Genomic DNA, 13,064 nt, shown 5'->3' with positions numbered 1-13,064 from the left:
GCTCTCACTGCCCCTCTAGCTCACTACCACTGCAGCTCTCACTGCCTCCTGCTCACTACCACTGTAGCTCTCTCCTACCTCTCTAACTCACTTCCCACTGCAGCTCTCACTGCCTCTCTAACTCACTACCATGCAGCTCTCTCACTGCCTCTCCTAACTCACTACCACTGCAGCTCTCTCACTGCCTCCTCTGGCTCACTGCCACTGCAGCTCTCTCACTGCCCTGCTCACTACCACTGTAACTCTCTCACTGCCCCTCAGCTCACTGCCACCAGCTCTCATTACCCCTCAGCTCACTACCACTGTGGCTCTCTCACTGCCTCTAACTCACTGCTGGCTCTCTCACTACCCCTCGCTCACTACCACTGCAACTCTCTCACTGCCCCTCCTGCTCACTACCACTGTGGCTCTCTCACTGCACCTCCTGGCTCACTGCCCCTGTAGCTCTCACTGCCCCTCCTAACTCACTGCCACTGCAGCTCTCTCACTGCCTCCTGCTCACTACCACTGTAGCTGCCACTGCCCTCTGGCTCACTGCCACTGCAGCTCTCTCACTGCCCCTCCTGCTCACTGCCACTGTGGCTCTCACTGCCCTCCTAACTCACTACCGCGCAGCTCTCTCACTGCCTCAGCTCACTACCACTGCAACTCTGCTTGCTCTCTCCTAGCTCACTGCCACTGTCGCTCTCTCATTGCCCTCTAACTCACTACCACTGTAGCTCTCTCACTGCCTCTCCTGGCTCACTACCACTGCAGCTCTCACTGCCCCTCTGGCTCACTACCACTGCAGCTCTCTCACTGCCTCTCTAACTCACACTACCACTGCACTCTCACTGCCTCTCTAGCTCACTGCCACTGCCAACTCTCTCACTGCACTCCTAACTCTTCACCACTGCAGCTCTCACACCTCCCTAACTCACTACCACTGCAGCTCTCTCACTGCCTCTCCTAACTCACTACTGCACCAGCTCTCACTGCCCTCCAACTCACTACCGCAGCTCTCACTGCCTCAACTCACACCACCACTGCACTCTCTCACGGCCTCTCCTGCTCACTGCCACTGCAGCTCTCTCACTGCCTCTCTGCTCACTACCACTGCAGCTCTCTCCTCTCTCTAACTCACTACCACTGCAGCTCTCTCACTGCCTCTAACTCACTGCACCACTGCAGCTCACTACCTCTCTAACTCACTACCACTGCAGCTCTCTCAGCCCCTCTAGCTTACCTACCACTGCAGCTCTCTCACTACCCTCCTAGCTCACTACCACTGCCAACTCTCACTGCCCCTCCTCTCACTACCACTGCAGCTCTTACTGCCCCTCAGCACTCACTGCATGTGCTCTCACACCTCTCCCCTCACTACCTCTGCAGCTCTCTCCTGCCCTCTAACTCACTACCGCAGCTCTCACTGCCTCTCTACTCACTACCACTGCAGCTCTCTCACTACCCCTCTAACTCACTACCACTGCAACTCTCTCACTACCCCTCTAACTCACTACCACTGCAGTCTCTCACTGCCTCTAACTCACTACCACTGCAGCTCTCTCACTGCCTCTCTGGCTCACTGCCACTGCAGCTCTCTCACTGCCTCTCTGGCTCTACCACTGCAGCTCTGTCACTGCCTCTCTAACTCACTGCCTCTGCAACTCTCTCCTGCCCCTCTAACTCACTGCCACAGCTCTCTCACTACCTCTCCTAACTCACTACCACTGCAGCTCCACTACCCCTCTAACTCACTGCCACTGCAGCTCTCTCCTGCCCTCCTAGCTCACTTGCCACTGCAGTCTCTCACTGCCTCTAACTCACTGCCACTGCAGCTCTCTCACTGCCTCTCCTAACTCACTACCACTGCCAGCTCTTCACTGCCTCCTCTAGCTCACTACCACTGCAGCTCTCTCACTACCCCTCCTAACTCACTACCACAGCTCTCTCACTGCCTCTCTAACTCACTACCACTGCAGCTCTCTCACTGCCTCTCTAACTCCCCTGCTGCAATTCTCGCAGCCCTCTAGCTCACTGCTGCGGCTCTCTCACTGCCCCTCCTGGCTCACTGCCACTGTGATTACTTTCACCTCTCTGGCTCAACTTCCACTGCCAGCTCTCTCACTACCTCTCTAACTCACTACCACTGCAGCTCTCTCACTGCCTCTAACTCCTGCCACTGCAGCTCTCTCTGCCCCTCTAACTCACTGCACTGCAGCTCTCTCACTGCCTCTCTAACTCACTACCACTGCAGCTCTCTCACTGCCTCTCGCTCACTAGCTGCAGCTCTCTCACTACCTCTCCTAACTCACTGCCACAGCTCTCACTGCCTCTCTAACTCACTGCCACTGCAGCTCTCTCACTGCCCTCTGCTCACTACACTGCAGCTCTCACTGCCCCTCCTAACTCACTGCACTGCTAACTCTCACTGCCCCTCAGCTCACTACCTGCAGCTCTCTCACTGCCTCTCTAACTCACTACCACTGCAACTCTCTCACTGCCTCTCTAACTCACTACCACTGCAGCTCTACTGCCCTCTAACTCACTGCCACTGTAGCTCACTGCCCTCTGGCTCACTACCACTGCAGCTCTCACTGCCCTCAACTCACTACCACTGTAACTCTCTCACTGCCCCTCTAACTCACTACCACTGTCCTTCTCTCCACTGCCCCTCCTAACTCCTCCACTGCTCTCTCACTACCCCTCTAACTCACTACCACTGTACTCTCACTGCCCTCTAACTCACTACCACTGCAGTCTCCACTGCCCCTCTGCTCACTACCACTGTAGCTCTCTCACTGCCCTCAGCTCACTACCACTGGCTCTCTCACTACCTCTCTAGCTCACTGCACCACTGCAGCTCCTCACTGCCTCTTTCCCTAGCTCCTACCACTGCAGCTCACTGCCTCCCTTCTTCACCACTGCAGCTCTCACTGCCTCCCTAACTCACTGCCACTGCAGCTCTCACTGCACCTCTCTAGCTCACTACTGCAGCGCTCTCTCACTACCATCTAACTCACTGCCATGGCTCTCTCACTACCTCTCTAACTCACTACCACTGCAGCTCTCTCACTGCCTCTCCTGCTCACTACCACTGCAGCTCTCTCACTGCCTCTCGCTCCTGCCACTGCAGCTCTCTCACTGCCTCTCGCTCCACTACCACTGCAGCTCTCTCACTGCCCCTCCCTACTCACTACCACTGCAGCTCTCACTGCCTCTCCTGCTCACTGCACCTCTGCAGCTCTCTCTGACCCCTCCTGCTCACTACCACTGCAGCTCTCTCACTGCCTCTCTAACTCACTACCACTGCAGCTCTCTCACTACCCCTCTGACTCACTACTGCATCTCTCACTGCCCTCCTGCTCACTATCCTGCAACTCTCTCACTGCCTCAACTCACTGCAGTGCAGCTCTCACTACCCTCTGACTCACTACCACTGCCAACTCTCCTGCCTACCCCTCCTAACTCACTACCACTGCAACTCTCTCCTGCCCCTCTGGCCTCACTACCACTGCAGCTCTCACTGCCCTCTAACTCACTACCACTGTAGCTCTCTCACTACCTCTCCTGCTCACTGCCACTGCTCTCTCACTGCCTCTCTAACTCACTACCACTGCAGCTCTCTCACTACCCCTCGCTCACTACACTGCTCTCTCCTGCCCCTCTAACTCGCTACCGCAGCTCTCTCACTTCTCCTGGCTCACTACCACTGCAGCTCTCTTACTGCCTCTCTGCTCACTGCCACTGCAGCTCTCTCACTACCCCTCTATCTCTACACTTGCCACCTCTCACTGCCTCTCTGGCTGCTACCACTGTAACTCTCACTGCCTCAGCTCACTGCCCACTGCAGCTCTCTCACTTCCTCTCCTGACTCCGCTGCCCGCAGCTCTCACTGCCTCTCTAACTCACTACCACTGCAGCTCTCTCACTACCCTCCTAACTCACTACCACTGCAGCTCTCTCTGCCCCTCTAACTCACTACCACTGCAGCTCTCTCAATACCCTCTAACTCTCACACCTGTCTCTCTCACTGCCCCTCCTGGCTCACCACTGCAACTCTGACTACCCTCCTACTCACCACCACAGCAACTCTCACTGCCCCTCCTGCTCACTGCAGCTCTCACTGCCCTCTACTCACTACCACTGCAGCTCTCTCACTACCTCTCTACTCCTTCCACTGCAGCTCTCTCACTACCTCTCTAACTCACTACCACCAGCTCTCACTGCCTCTCTACTCACTACTGCAGCTCTCTCACTGCCTCTCTTTCACTGCCACTGCGGCTCTCTCCTTGACCCCTCTAACTTTCACTACCACTGCAACTCTCTCACAGCTTTCTGCAGCTTCTCTGTCCCTCTGCTTTCACTGCCACTGCAGCTCTCTTGCTACCTCTCTAACTTTCTGTCTCTGAGGCCTCTAACTCACTACCCCAACTGTCTCTCTGCCCTCTCACTCCAGCTCTCTCACTGCCCAACTCCGTTAGCTCTCCCTTTCTGGCTGGCTTCCATGCACTCCTTTGACTCACTGCCACTTTGCTCTCTCAGTCTGCCCTCCTTGCTCCTTCTTGCAGCTGTCTCACTGCCCTCTGGCTTTCTGTCTCACACTCATTGCACTGCACTGCTCTGGCTCACTGCAGTTGCACTGCATCTCTGGAGTCACTACCACTCAGCTCTCTCCTCAGTGCCACTCTCACTGCCACTCTCTCCTGCCCTCCCCTTTCACTACTACCCTGCTCTCACTGCCTCCTTTCTCACTCTCCTTTCTTTCTTGCCTCTGCAACTGCCTTTCACTTTGGCTCTGCCGTCTGGCTCACTGCCATAGCTCACTGCACTCTCTGGCTCACTGCCACTGTCTCTCACTGTCCCAGCTCTCTCACTGCCCTCTAACTCACTACCACTGCAGATCTCGCTGCATCTCTGGCCTGGGTTGCGAAATGCGCTCTCTGACTGCCTCTTGGGCTGTAACTGGCTTTCCACTGCAGCTCTCTGGTTGCACTGCGTCTCTCTTAACTCACTACCGACTGCAGCGTTTCTCTCACTCTCTCTAACTCACTATTGTAGCTCTCTTCCTGCCTCTCTTTCACTACCGCTGTGGCTCTCTCTGCCTCTGCTTTACCACTGCAGCTCTGTCTCTCTACCTCGCTCTGGGCTCTCTTTTTTACCTGCAGCTCTCACCTCTCTGGCTTTCACTTTCCACTGCCCAGCTCTCTCTTATCCCTCTCAACTTTCCTGCCACTTTCGCTCTCACTTCTCACTGCTTGAGAGACCCTCTGTCTCTCAACTCTCCTCTAGCTTTCACCTGTTTCTCCCTCTAACTCACACCACTCTCTCCTGCCCCTCCTCCAGCTCTCTCCCTTACCTCCAGCTCCCACTGCTTAACTCTCTGCCCTCTAACTGACTACCTTTCTCTCACTGCCTCTAGCTCTCAATTCACCCACTTTCACTACCCCTCCTTTCCACTGCTCTCCTGCCTCCTAACTCTCTCACTCTCCTTTCACCACTCTCTCCTTTCTCTCTCCTGGCTCACTGCCATGCAGCTCTGTCACTGCCCTCCTTTCAAACCACCTCTCACTGCCCTCCTGGCTCACTCTCTCCTCTTTCGTGAACAGCCACATTCCAGACTCCTGCAAACATCTGGCTGCCAGTGGCTTTCACCAGCCAGTCTCCTGCCCCTCCAGCTCACTACCTGCAATTCTCTCACTGCCTCTAGCTCACTGCTGCACCCAGCTCTTTACACCTCTGTTTCACTGCCACTGCAACACTATCACTGCCTCTAACTCACCTGTAACTCTCCCACCCCTGCTCCTCCCACTCTCACTACCTCTCCTTTCACTACCACCCATCTTTACCCTCCTAACTCACACCACCCAGCTCTACCTCTCACTGTCTCTTAGGCCCTCCTAACTACCACTGCCCTCTAGCTCTGCCATAGCTCTCTGTCTCGCTGCGACTGCGAAATATCGCGCACTCTCACTGCCGCCGTGGCTCTGCCTCCTGGTTGCGCTGCATCGCTGCCGCTGCTGCCGCCGTCTGCAACTCACTGCCACTGCGGCTTTTTATACGCGCATCTCTGTCGCAGCCGCGCGACGCCGCTGCGCTCTGGGGCTCACTGCCGCGCGGCTGCGCCGACTGGCTGCGCCGCGGCTCTCTCGCGCATTACCAAGCCTCTGCTGCCGCTGCGATATGCTGCGCCGACAAAACACCGCAGCGAAATATACTCCTGCCCACTCCGGCTCGTTGCCGCTGCTTCTCTGCATCTCTTTCACCACCCTCCTGCAGCTCTCACGACCTCTCTCACTGCACTGCCGGCTCTCTCACTGCTTTCTACCACTGCAGCTCTCTCACTCTCTAACTCACTACCTGCAACTCTCTCAGGCCCATCTGTGCTTTCACTCTCTCACTACCCTCTAGCTCACTACCACTGTAACTCTCACTGCCTCCCTCTCACCTCTAGCTCCCACTACCACTGCTTGGCTCTCACCTCTCTAACTCACTGCAGCTCTCTCTGCCCTCTAACTCGCTACAGCTCTCTCACTGCCTTCCTGTCACACAGCTCTGCCTCTGGCTCCACTGCAGCTCACTACCACTCCTCTGGCTCCTTTCTCCCTCACGACACTATCCAGCCCTCTGTCACCCCCTCCTGGCTCTTTCACCCAGCTCTCTTAGGCCTCCTAACTCCTAAAACTGCAGCTCTCTCACTGCCTCTAGCTCACTGGCTCTCACCTCACTACTTTGCCCTCTCCCACTCTCTCTCCCTCTTTTGCATGAATATCGCTCTGACTGGCTGCTGCAGCAACATTCTGGCTCACGCTTTACCATATATCTGCCCTCGGCTCACTGCCCGCAAACGAGCCTCCTTTCTGCCGCGGCTCTCTCTGGCTTTCACTGCCTGGCTCTCTCACTGCACTCTCTGTTTAAAACTGCCAGCTCTGCCTGCCCTCAGCTCACTAACACGCAGCTCCCCAATGCCCTCTCAACTCAATGCTGCTGCTTCTCACTGCCCTCTCTTTCTATAACTCTCTCAATGCCCTCTAACTCCTCCAGCTGCAACTCTCACTGCCCTCTGTTTGCTCTCACTGCCCTCTAGCTACTCACTTGCCCTCTGGCTTTCTGCAAATTATATACTTGTCTGACTCCTTTGCCACTATAATATCAGTAGCATCTCACTGCAGGCTCTCTGCCTCCTGGCTTTCAGTCTCTCCTCTGGCTCCCACCCTCAACCAGCTTTCTCACCACTCTCTGCAGCTCTGTCCGCCACACCTCCTGCTTTCACTGCAACATTATCACTGCCCTCAACTCACTCTCACTCCTCTAACTGCTTTCTCTCACACCTCTAGCTCTCTCTCCTCTAACTCACACTGCCCTCTGCCCTCAGTTCACTGCTTCATCTCAACACTGCTCACTCTCACTGCATCTCTCCTGGCTCTCACTGCCCTCTGGCTTGTGTGGTCACCCGTCTGGCTTTCACTGTGTCTGCTGCTTTCACTGCAGCTCTGTCACTGCATCTCTGGTTTCACTCAGCTCTCTCTGCTTTCACTGCAGCTCTCACTGCCTCTAGCTCACTTGCAGCTCTCTCTGGCCTCTGTCTTTGACTGCTTTAGCTTTCACTGCCCTCCTTTTTCTTTCTCTAGCTCTTACCTCTGGCTTTCTTTCTCTTTACTCTCCTTTCTCTGTGGCTCTTTGCACTGCCCTCTGCTCTGCTCTCTATTCTGTTGCAGTATCAGGACCGTCTGCGGCTCTCGTGGCCTCTGGCTTTCTGCCACTGTAATGCCCTCCTGGCTCTAGCACTCTGCTGCCGCTGCGTCTCACTTTAACTGCTTCTCACTACCTCCCTGCTGCTTTCACTGCTCTTTTACTGCAGCTCTGTCACTGGCTCTCTGCTTTCTGCCGCCAGCCTCACCCCTCTGGCTCTGCTTTGCTGCCCTCTGCTCAATGCCTGGCTGTCTGCTCCTGTCGCTGCCATGCTGTCTCTTCTCTCCTGCGGCTCTCCCCTCCTGGCTTTCCTGACCACTGCAGCATCTCTCTGCAGCTCTCTCACTGCCTCTGGTTTTCACTGCAACTCAGCTCTCTCACTCTGCTTCCACCCTGCTCTCACTGCCTCCTGGTACACATCTCACTGCCTCTTGGCTCACTGTGCTGGCTCTGTCTCACTGCCACTGCATCTCAACTCACTGCCACCTGGCTCACTGCCTCCTCACTTTCTGCAATCTCCTCTCTGTCTGCAACGACTCTCACTGCCCTCCTAATGTCTGCAGCTCTCTGCCTCTCAACTCACTACCTCTGCAGCTCTCTCCAGGCCTCTGTTTCACTACACTGCCTCTCCTAGCTCACCTCTAACTCACTGGCTTTCTCCCCTCTAGCTTTCCCCAGCTCTCTACCTCTATTTTGCTCTCAGGCCCTCTTTACCCCTCCTTTCTGTCGTCTGTCACTGCCCTCCTTTACTGGCTCTCCCTCTGTTTCACACTGCCACTGTGGCTCTCTAGCTCACTTCCCTGTAATCTCGGCTCTGTCCTCTGGCTCTGCCTCTGGCTCACTGCCACTGGCTCTTACTGCCCTCTGCTCACTACCATGCAGCTCTCTCACTGCCTCTTGTTGTTGGGTCTTTCACTGCTTTCTTGTTAAATCACTGCTCTCTCACTGTTTGTCTCTCTTGCCTCTGCTGCCCTCTGTTGCTCTCTGCAGCTGATTACTTCTGCTGTGGCTGCTTCCCATCTGTCTCTGCCAGTGCTCCCTCCAACTCACTGCTGGTTCTGGGGTTGGTGTGGCTCTGGCTTTCTCTGCCGTTGGGGGTCTTGTCCTGCCTCTATCTCGTTGCATTTCAATGCCACTGCCGTAAACACCCCTCTGTCCTGCTGGTTTTGGCTCTGATTCTAGCTCGCTTGCTGCGGCTCTTGCTGCCCTCAACTCGCTTCCACTGTGGCTGGCCTTGGCTGCGCTTGTACTGCCGGCAGCTCTGCTGCGATCTCTTGTCACTGCCGCTGCAGCTCTGCTACTGGCTCTGGCTTTAACTGCCTCTGCGGCTTTCTACTGCACTCCTTGCTCGCTGCATGCTCTGCGCTCTCTGGCTCACTGCTGCTGTTGATTGCTCTTTCTTAGTCCTGCTACTGCACTTTGAGTTCTGCATCTCTTTCTCTTTCTGCATTTGAGGCTCTGCCTCCTGGCTCCTGCCTGCATCTCGCCCGCCACTGCAGCTCTCTGTGCCCTCTTGCTCACTGCCTGCAGCTGTCTCACTGCATGGCTCTGCCCTCCTGACTGCAGCTCTCTCACTACCTCTCTGGCTCACTACCACTGCTTTCTGCGGCCTCTGGCTTTCACTACCACTGCAGCTCTCTGCCTCTACTCTGACTGGCTCTTCCTGTAGCTCTGACTCTCCTTTGGCTCTGCAACTCTCTAGGCTCTTACTGCCCTCCCACTGCCTCCTTTCCTTTCTCTGCTCTCTGACTCCAGCTCTAATGCGCTCGTTTCTGCCCAGCTCTCTGCTCAGTGCATCTGCTAACTCCCCTTTCTGTCGCCTCTGCTCGCTACCGCTGCGGCTCTGGGCATATAACTCACTGCTGCAGTTATATCTCTGCCCTCCTGGCCACTGCCGATTTGTCTCTCTTTTGACTGCCTCTCTGGTTTTCTGCAGCTCTCCTAAACTCACTGCCACTGTGGCTCTTTAGCTCTCACTGCCTCTTTCACTTAGCTCACTGCCTCTACTCACTGCCAATCAGCTCTGGTGCAATTGCTGGCTCATCTCACGGCTGCCTCCTCGGCTCTGCTTTCTGCCAATGCAGCCGTCTGCTCTCTGCTGCCTCTGCTGCTGGCTCTACTGCCGCGGCTCTGGCCTCCAGCTTGCTTTGCCACTGGGCTCTCTCAGTGCTCTGCCGTCGCGGCTCTCTGCTCGCGTCTCGCCTGCTGTTTTCAGCATGCTCACTGGCGTCATCTCACTGCCGCGTGGTCTCACTGCCCCTGCGCTAGGCTCTGGCTCATCAGCTCTGCTGCCCTCCAGCTTTGCCTTTGGCTCTGCTGCGTCTGGCTGTTCTGTGACTCTGCGCCTGCTCGCTGCCTCTGCCTGCGCCTGACGCTGCGCTCGGCTGTGCTGCGCTCCTGGCTCTGTGCGTGCGGCTCTCTGCGCCTGGCTCACTGCTGCTGGAGGTTCTCGTGCGGTCTGTCTCACTGTCACTGCAGTCTCTCTCTGCCTCCTGTTTCACTGCCACTGCAGCTCTGGCTTTCTCTGGCACTGAGTCTCTCTCTAGCTACCATGCTCTCACTACCTCTCTGCTTTCACTACTGCAGCTCTCTCTGCACTCCTTTCACTGCAGCTCTGCCTCTCTGCTCACTTCACACTCTGCAGCTCTCAGGCCCTCCTGCTTTCACTGCAACTCTCACTACCTCTCTAACTCACTGCAGCTCTCTCACTGCCCTCTCTTTCACTACACTGCAGCTCTCTCACCCCTCCCTTTCTGCAACTCTCTCACTCCTTTCAATGCAGCTCTCTCAGGCCCTCTGGCTCACTGCACTGCAATCTCTCACTGCCACTCCTGGCTCTGCCATGAGTGTCACTGCCTCAACTCACTACCTGGCCCACTGCCTCTCCTCACTGCCTCTCACAACTCCCTACCACTGCAGCTCTGTCACTGCCCTCTCGCTCACTACCACTCTCACTGCCCTCCCTTTCTTTCTCCTACCCTCTGCTTTCACTACCATGCAACTACCTCTCTACCTCTCTCAGGCCCTCCTTTCTGCAACTCTCCCTCGTCCCACTGCCTCTAGCTCACTACCCTCTCCTCTCACTACTGCTGTGTCTCTGCCCTCCTCTGGCTCACTGCCTCCTGGCTGCTGCCACTGTGTCTCACCCCTCCTTTCACTGCAAATTGCAGCTCTCTGCCTGGTTCACTACCAACTCTCTCACTTCCTCTCTCACTGCACTGTCGCTCTCACTGCCCTCCTTTCTGTGGCTCTCTCACCTCTCCCTTTACCTGCAGCTCTTACTGCCTCGCTTTCACTGCAGCTCTGCTGCATGGCTGCCTCTCTCACTACCACTGCAGCTCTTTACCTCTCTGGCTCACTGCCGCTGCGGCTGCGCCTGGCTTAACTGCCGCGGCTCTGCATCTGGCTTCCAGCTGCGCTCTCCTGGCTTTCACTGCTGCTGGCTCTCGCTGCCGTCTGGCTTTCACTGCATACTGCAGCTCTGCCTCTCTGGCTTTCTGCGGCTCTGCTGCATATACCAACTGCCAGCTCTCTCCTGCCCTCTGGCTTTCCCTGCCACTGCAGCTCTGCAGCTCTCTCTGGGCCCTTTCACTACCGCAGCTCTCTTTACCTCTCGCTTTCTTTCTGCGGCTCTGCCCTCCAGCTCACCACTGCAGCCTGCCCCTCTGGCTCATTGCAGCTCTCTGGCTCTGCCACTGCGGCTCCTCGGGCCCTCTGGCTTTCACTGCTGCTGCGGCTGCCCGCCAGCTGCTGCCACTGCATCTCTGCTGCGCCAGGCTCACTGCCGCCGCGTGCTGCCCCACTCCAGCGCCACTGCCGCGATATGCTGCGCGCTCTCTGGCTCACCTCTGGCTCACTGGCTCTGACCCCTCACTGCAGCTCTGCCTCTCTTTCACTGCATCTCAGGCCTCCTCACTGCAACTCTCACTGCCCTCCTACTCTCTCCTGCCCTCCTGCTCTCCTCTCTATACCCTCCTTTCACCCACTGTCTCACTGCCCCTCCTTTCACTCTCACTACCCTCTGATTTTCTGTGCTCTCTCTCCCACCACTGCCCTCAACTCTGCCCTCCTGTCTGCGGCTCATACACTCTCAACTCACTACCGCTGCAGCTCTTTCCACTGCAGTTACGCATCGCTTACCACTGCCTCCTAACTCACCGCTTACAGCTCTCTTTCACTGCTGCTGGCGAAGCCGCCTGGCTCTGCCATATCGCTTTCACTGCCGCTGCAGCTGCCTCTCGCTTTCACTGCCGCTGGCAACGCTGCGCCTGGCTCACTGCCTGCGGCTGCTGCACTCTCCCTGCTGCGCGACCTGCCACTCGCAACTCTGCGCTGCTGCAGCTCTCACTGCGCCTCGGCTCGCCTGCACTCGCGTGGGCCGCCTGGCTCCACTGCCGCGGCTCTCTCGCTGCGCATCTCTGGCTCACTGCCGCCGCGATATCCATCTCTTTTCTTTCTGTCTCTTTTTCTCTTTCTTTTTTTTTTTTTTTTTTTTTTTTTTTTTTTTTTTTTTTTTTTTTTTTTTTTTTTTTTTTTTTTTTTTTTTTTTTTTTTTTTTTTTTTTTTTTTTTTTTTTTTTTTTTTTTTTTTTTTTTTTTTTTTTTTTTTTTTTTTTTTTTTTTTTTTTTTTTTTTTTTTTTTTTTTTTTTTTTTTTTTTTTTTTTTTTTTTTTTTTTTTTTTTTTTTTTTTTTTTTTTTTTTTTTTTTTTTTTTTTTTTTTTTTTTTTTTTTTTTTTTTTTTTTTTTTTTTTTTTTTTTTTTTTTTTTTTTTTTTTTTTTTTTTTTTTTTTTTTTTTTTTTTTTTTTTTTTTTTTTTTTTTTTTTTTTTTTTTTTTTTTTTTTTTTTTTTTTTTTTTTTTTTTTTTTTTTTTTTTTTTTTTTTTTTTTTTTTTTTTTTTTTTTTTTTTTTTTTTTTTTTTTTTTTTTTTTTTTTTTTTTTTTTTTTTTTTTTTTTTTTTTTTTTTTTTTTTTTTTTTTTTTTTTTTTTTTTTTTTTTTTTTTTTTTTTTTTTTTTTTTTTTTTTTTTTTTTTTTTTTTTTTTTTTTTTTTTTTTTTTTTTTTTTTTTTTTTTTTTTTTTTTTTTTTTTTTTTTTTTTTTTTTTTTTTTTTTTTTTTTTTTTTTTTTTTTTTTTTTTTTTTTTTTTTTTTTTTTTTTTTTTTTTTTTTTTTTTTTTTTTTTTTTTTTTTTTTTTTTTTTTTTTTTTTTTTTTTTTTTTTTTTTTTTTTTTTTTTTTTTTTTTTTTTTTTTTTTTTTTTTTTTTTTTTTTTTTTTTTTTTTTTTTTTTTTTTTTTTTTTTTTTTTTTTTTTTTTTTTTTTTTTTTTTTTTTTTTTTTTTTTTTTTTTTTTTTTTTTTTTTTTTTTTTTTTTTTTTTTTTTTTTTTTTTTTTTTTTT

The 13,064-nt window shown here is 52.6% G+C and overlaps 1 protein-coding gene across 1 annotated transcript; it reads right to left on the bottom strand.

Annotated features, from left to right (window-relative positions):
- Positions 1–8,983: 8,983 nt before the first annotated feature.
- LOC121879485 (histone H1, gonadal-like) lies at positions 8,984–12,116 on the bottom strand. The gene is made up of 4 exons (XM_042386132.1): positions 11,949–12,116; positions 11,018–11,249; positions 9,818–10,110; positions 8,984–9,514 (listed from the first exon to the last, which is right to left on the bottom strand). Exons 1-4 carry the CDS (start codon positions 12,114–12,116, stop codon positions 8,984–8,986), a joined length of 1,224 nt encoding a protein of 407 aa, XP_042242066.1.
- Between the last annotated feature and the right edge of the window lie 948 nt (positions 12,117–13,064).

Source organism: Homarus americanus, unplaced genomic scaffold (assembly GCF_018991925.1).
Source record: "Homarus americanus isolate GMGI-L3 unplaced genomic scaffold, GMGI_Hamer_2.0 scaffold264, whole genome shotgun sequence".
In the NCBI taxonomy this organism is placed as follows: domain Eukaryota; kingdom Metazoa; phylum Arthropoda; class Malacostraca; order Decapoda; family Nephropidae; genus Homarus; species Homarus americanus.
The sequence above is the reverse complement of the archived record's forward strand: the minus strand, read 5'-3'. Positions and strand labels throughout refer to the sequence as shown.

What these genes read in the sequence shown, in the direction of transcription:
- LOC121879485 (XM_042386132.1), bottom strand. Translation starts at nt 12,116, where the DNA reads ATGGATATCGCGGCGGCAGTGAGCCAGAGATGCGCAGCGAGAGAGCCG. An exon ending in GAGTGCAGCAGCCGCAGGCA is followed by an intron (nt 11,250 to 11,948) that starts GTGAGCCAGGCG and finishes GAAAGGGCCCAG; the next exon opens with AGAGAGCTGCAGAGCTGCAG. An exon ending in AGCGGCAGTGAGCCAGAGAG is followed by an intron (nt 10,111 to 11,017) that starts GTAAAGAGCTGC and finishes GAGAACCTCCAG; the next exon opens with CAGCAGTGAGCCAGGCGCAG.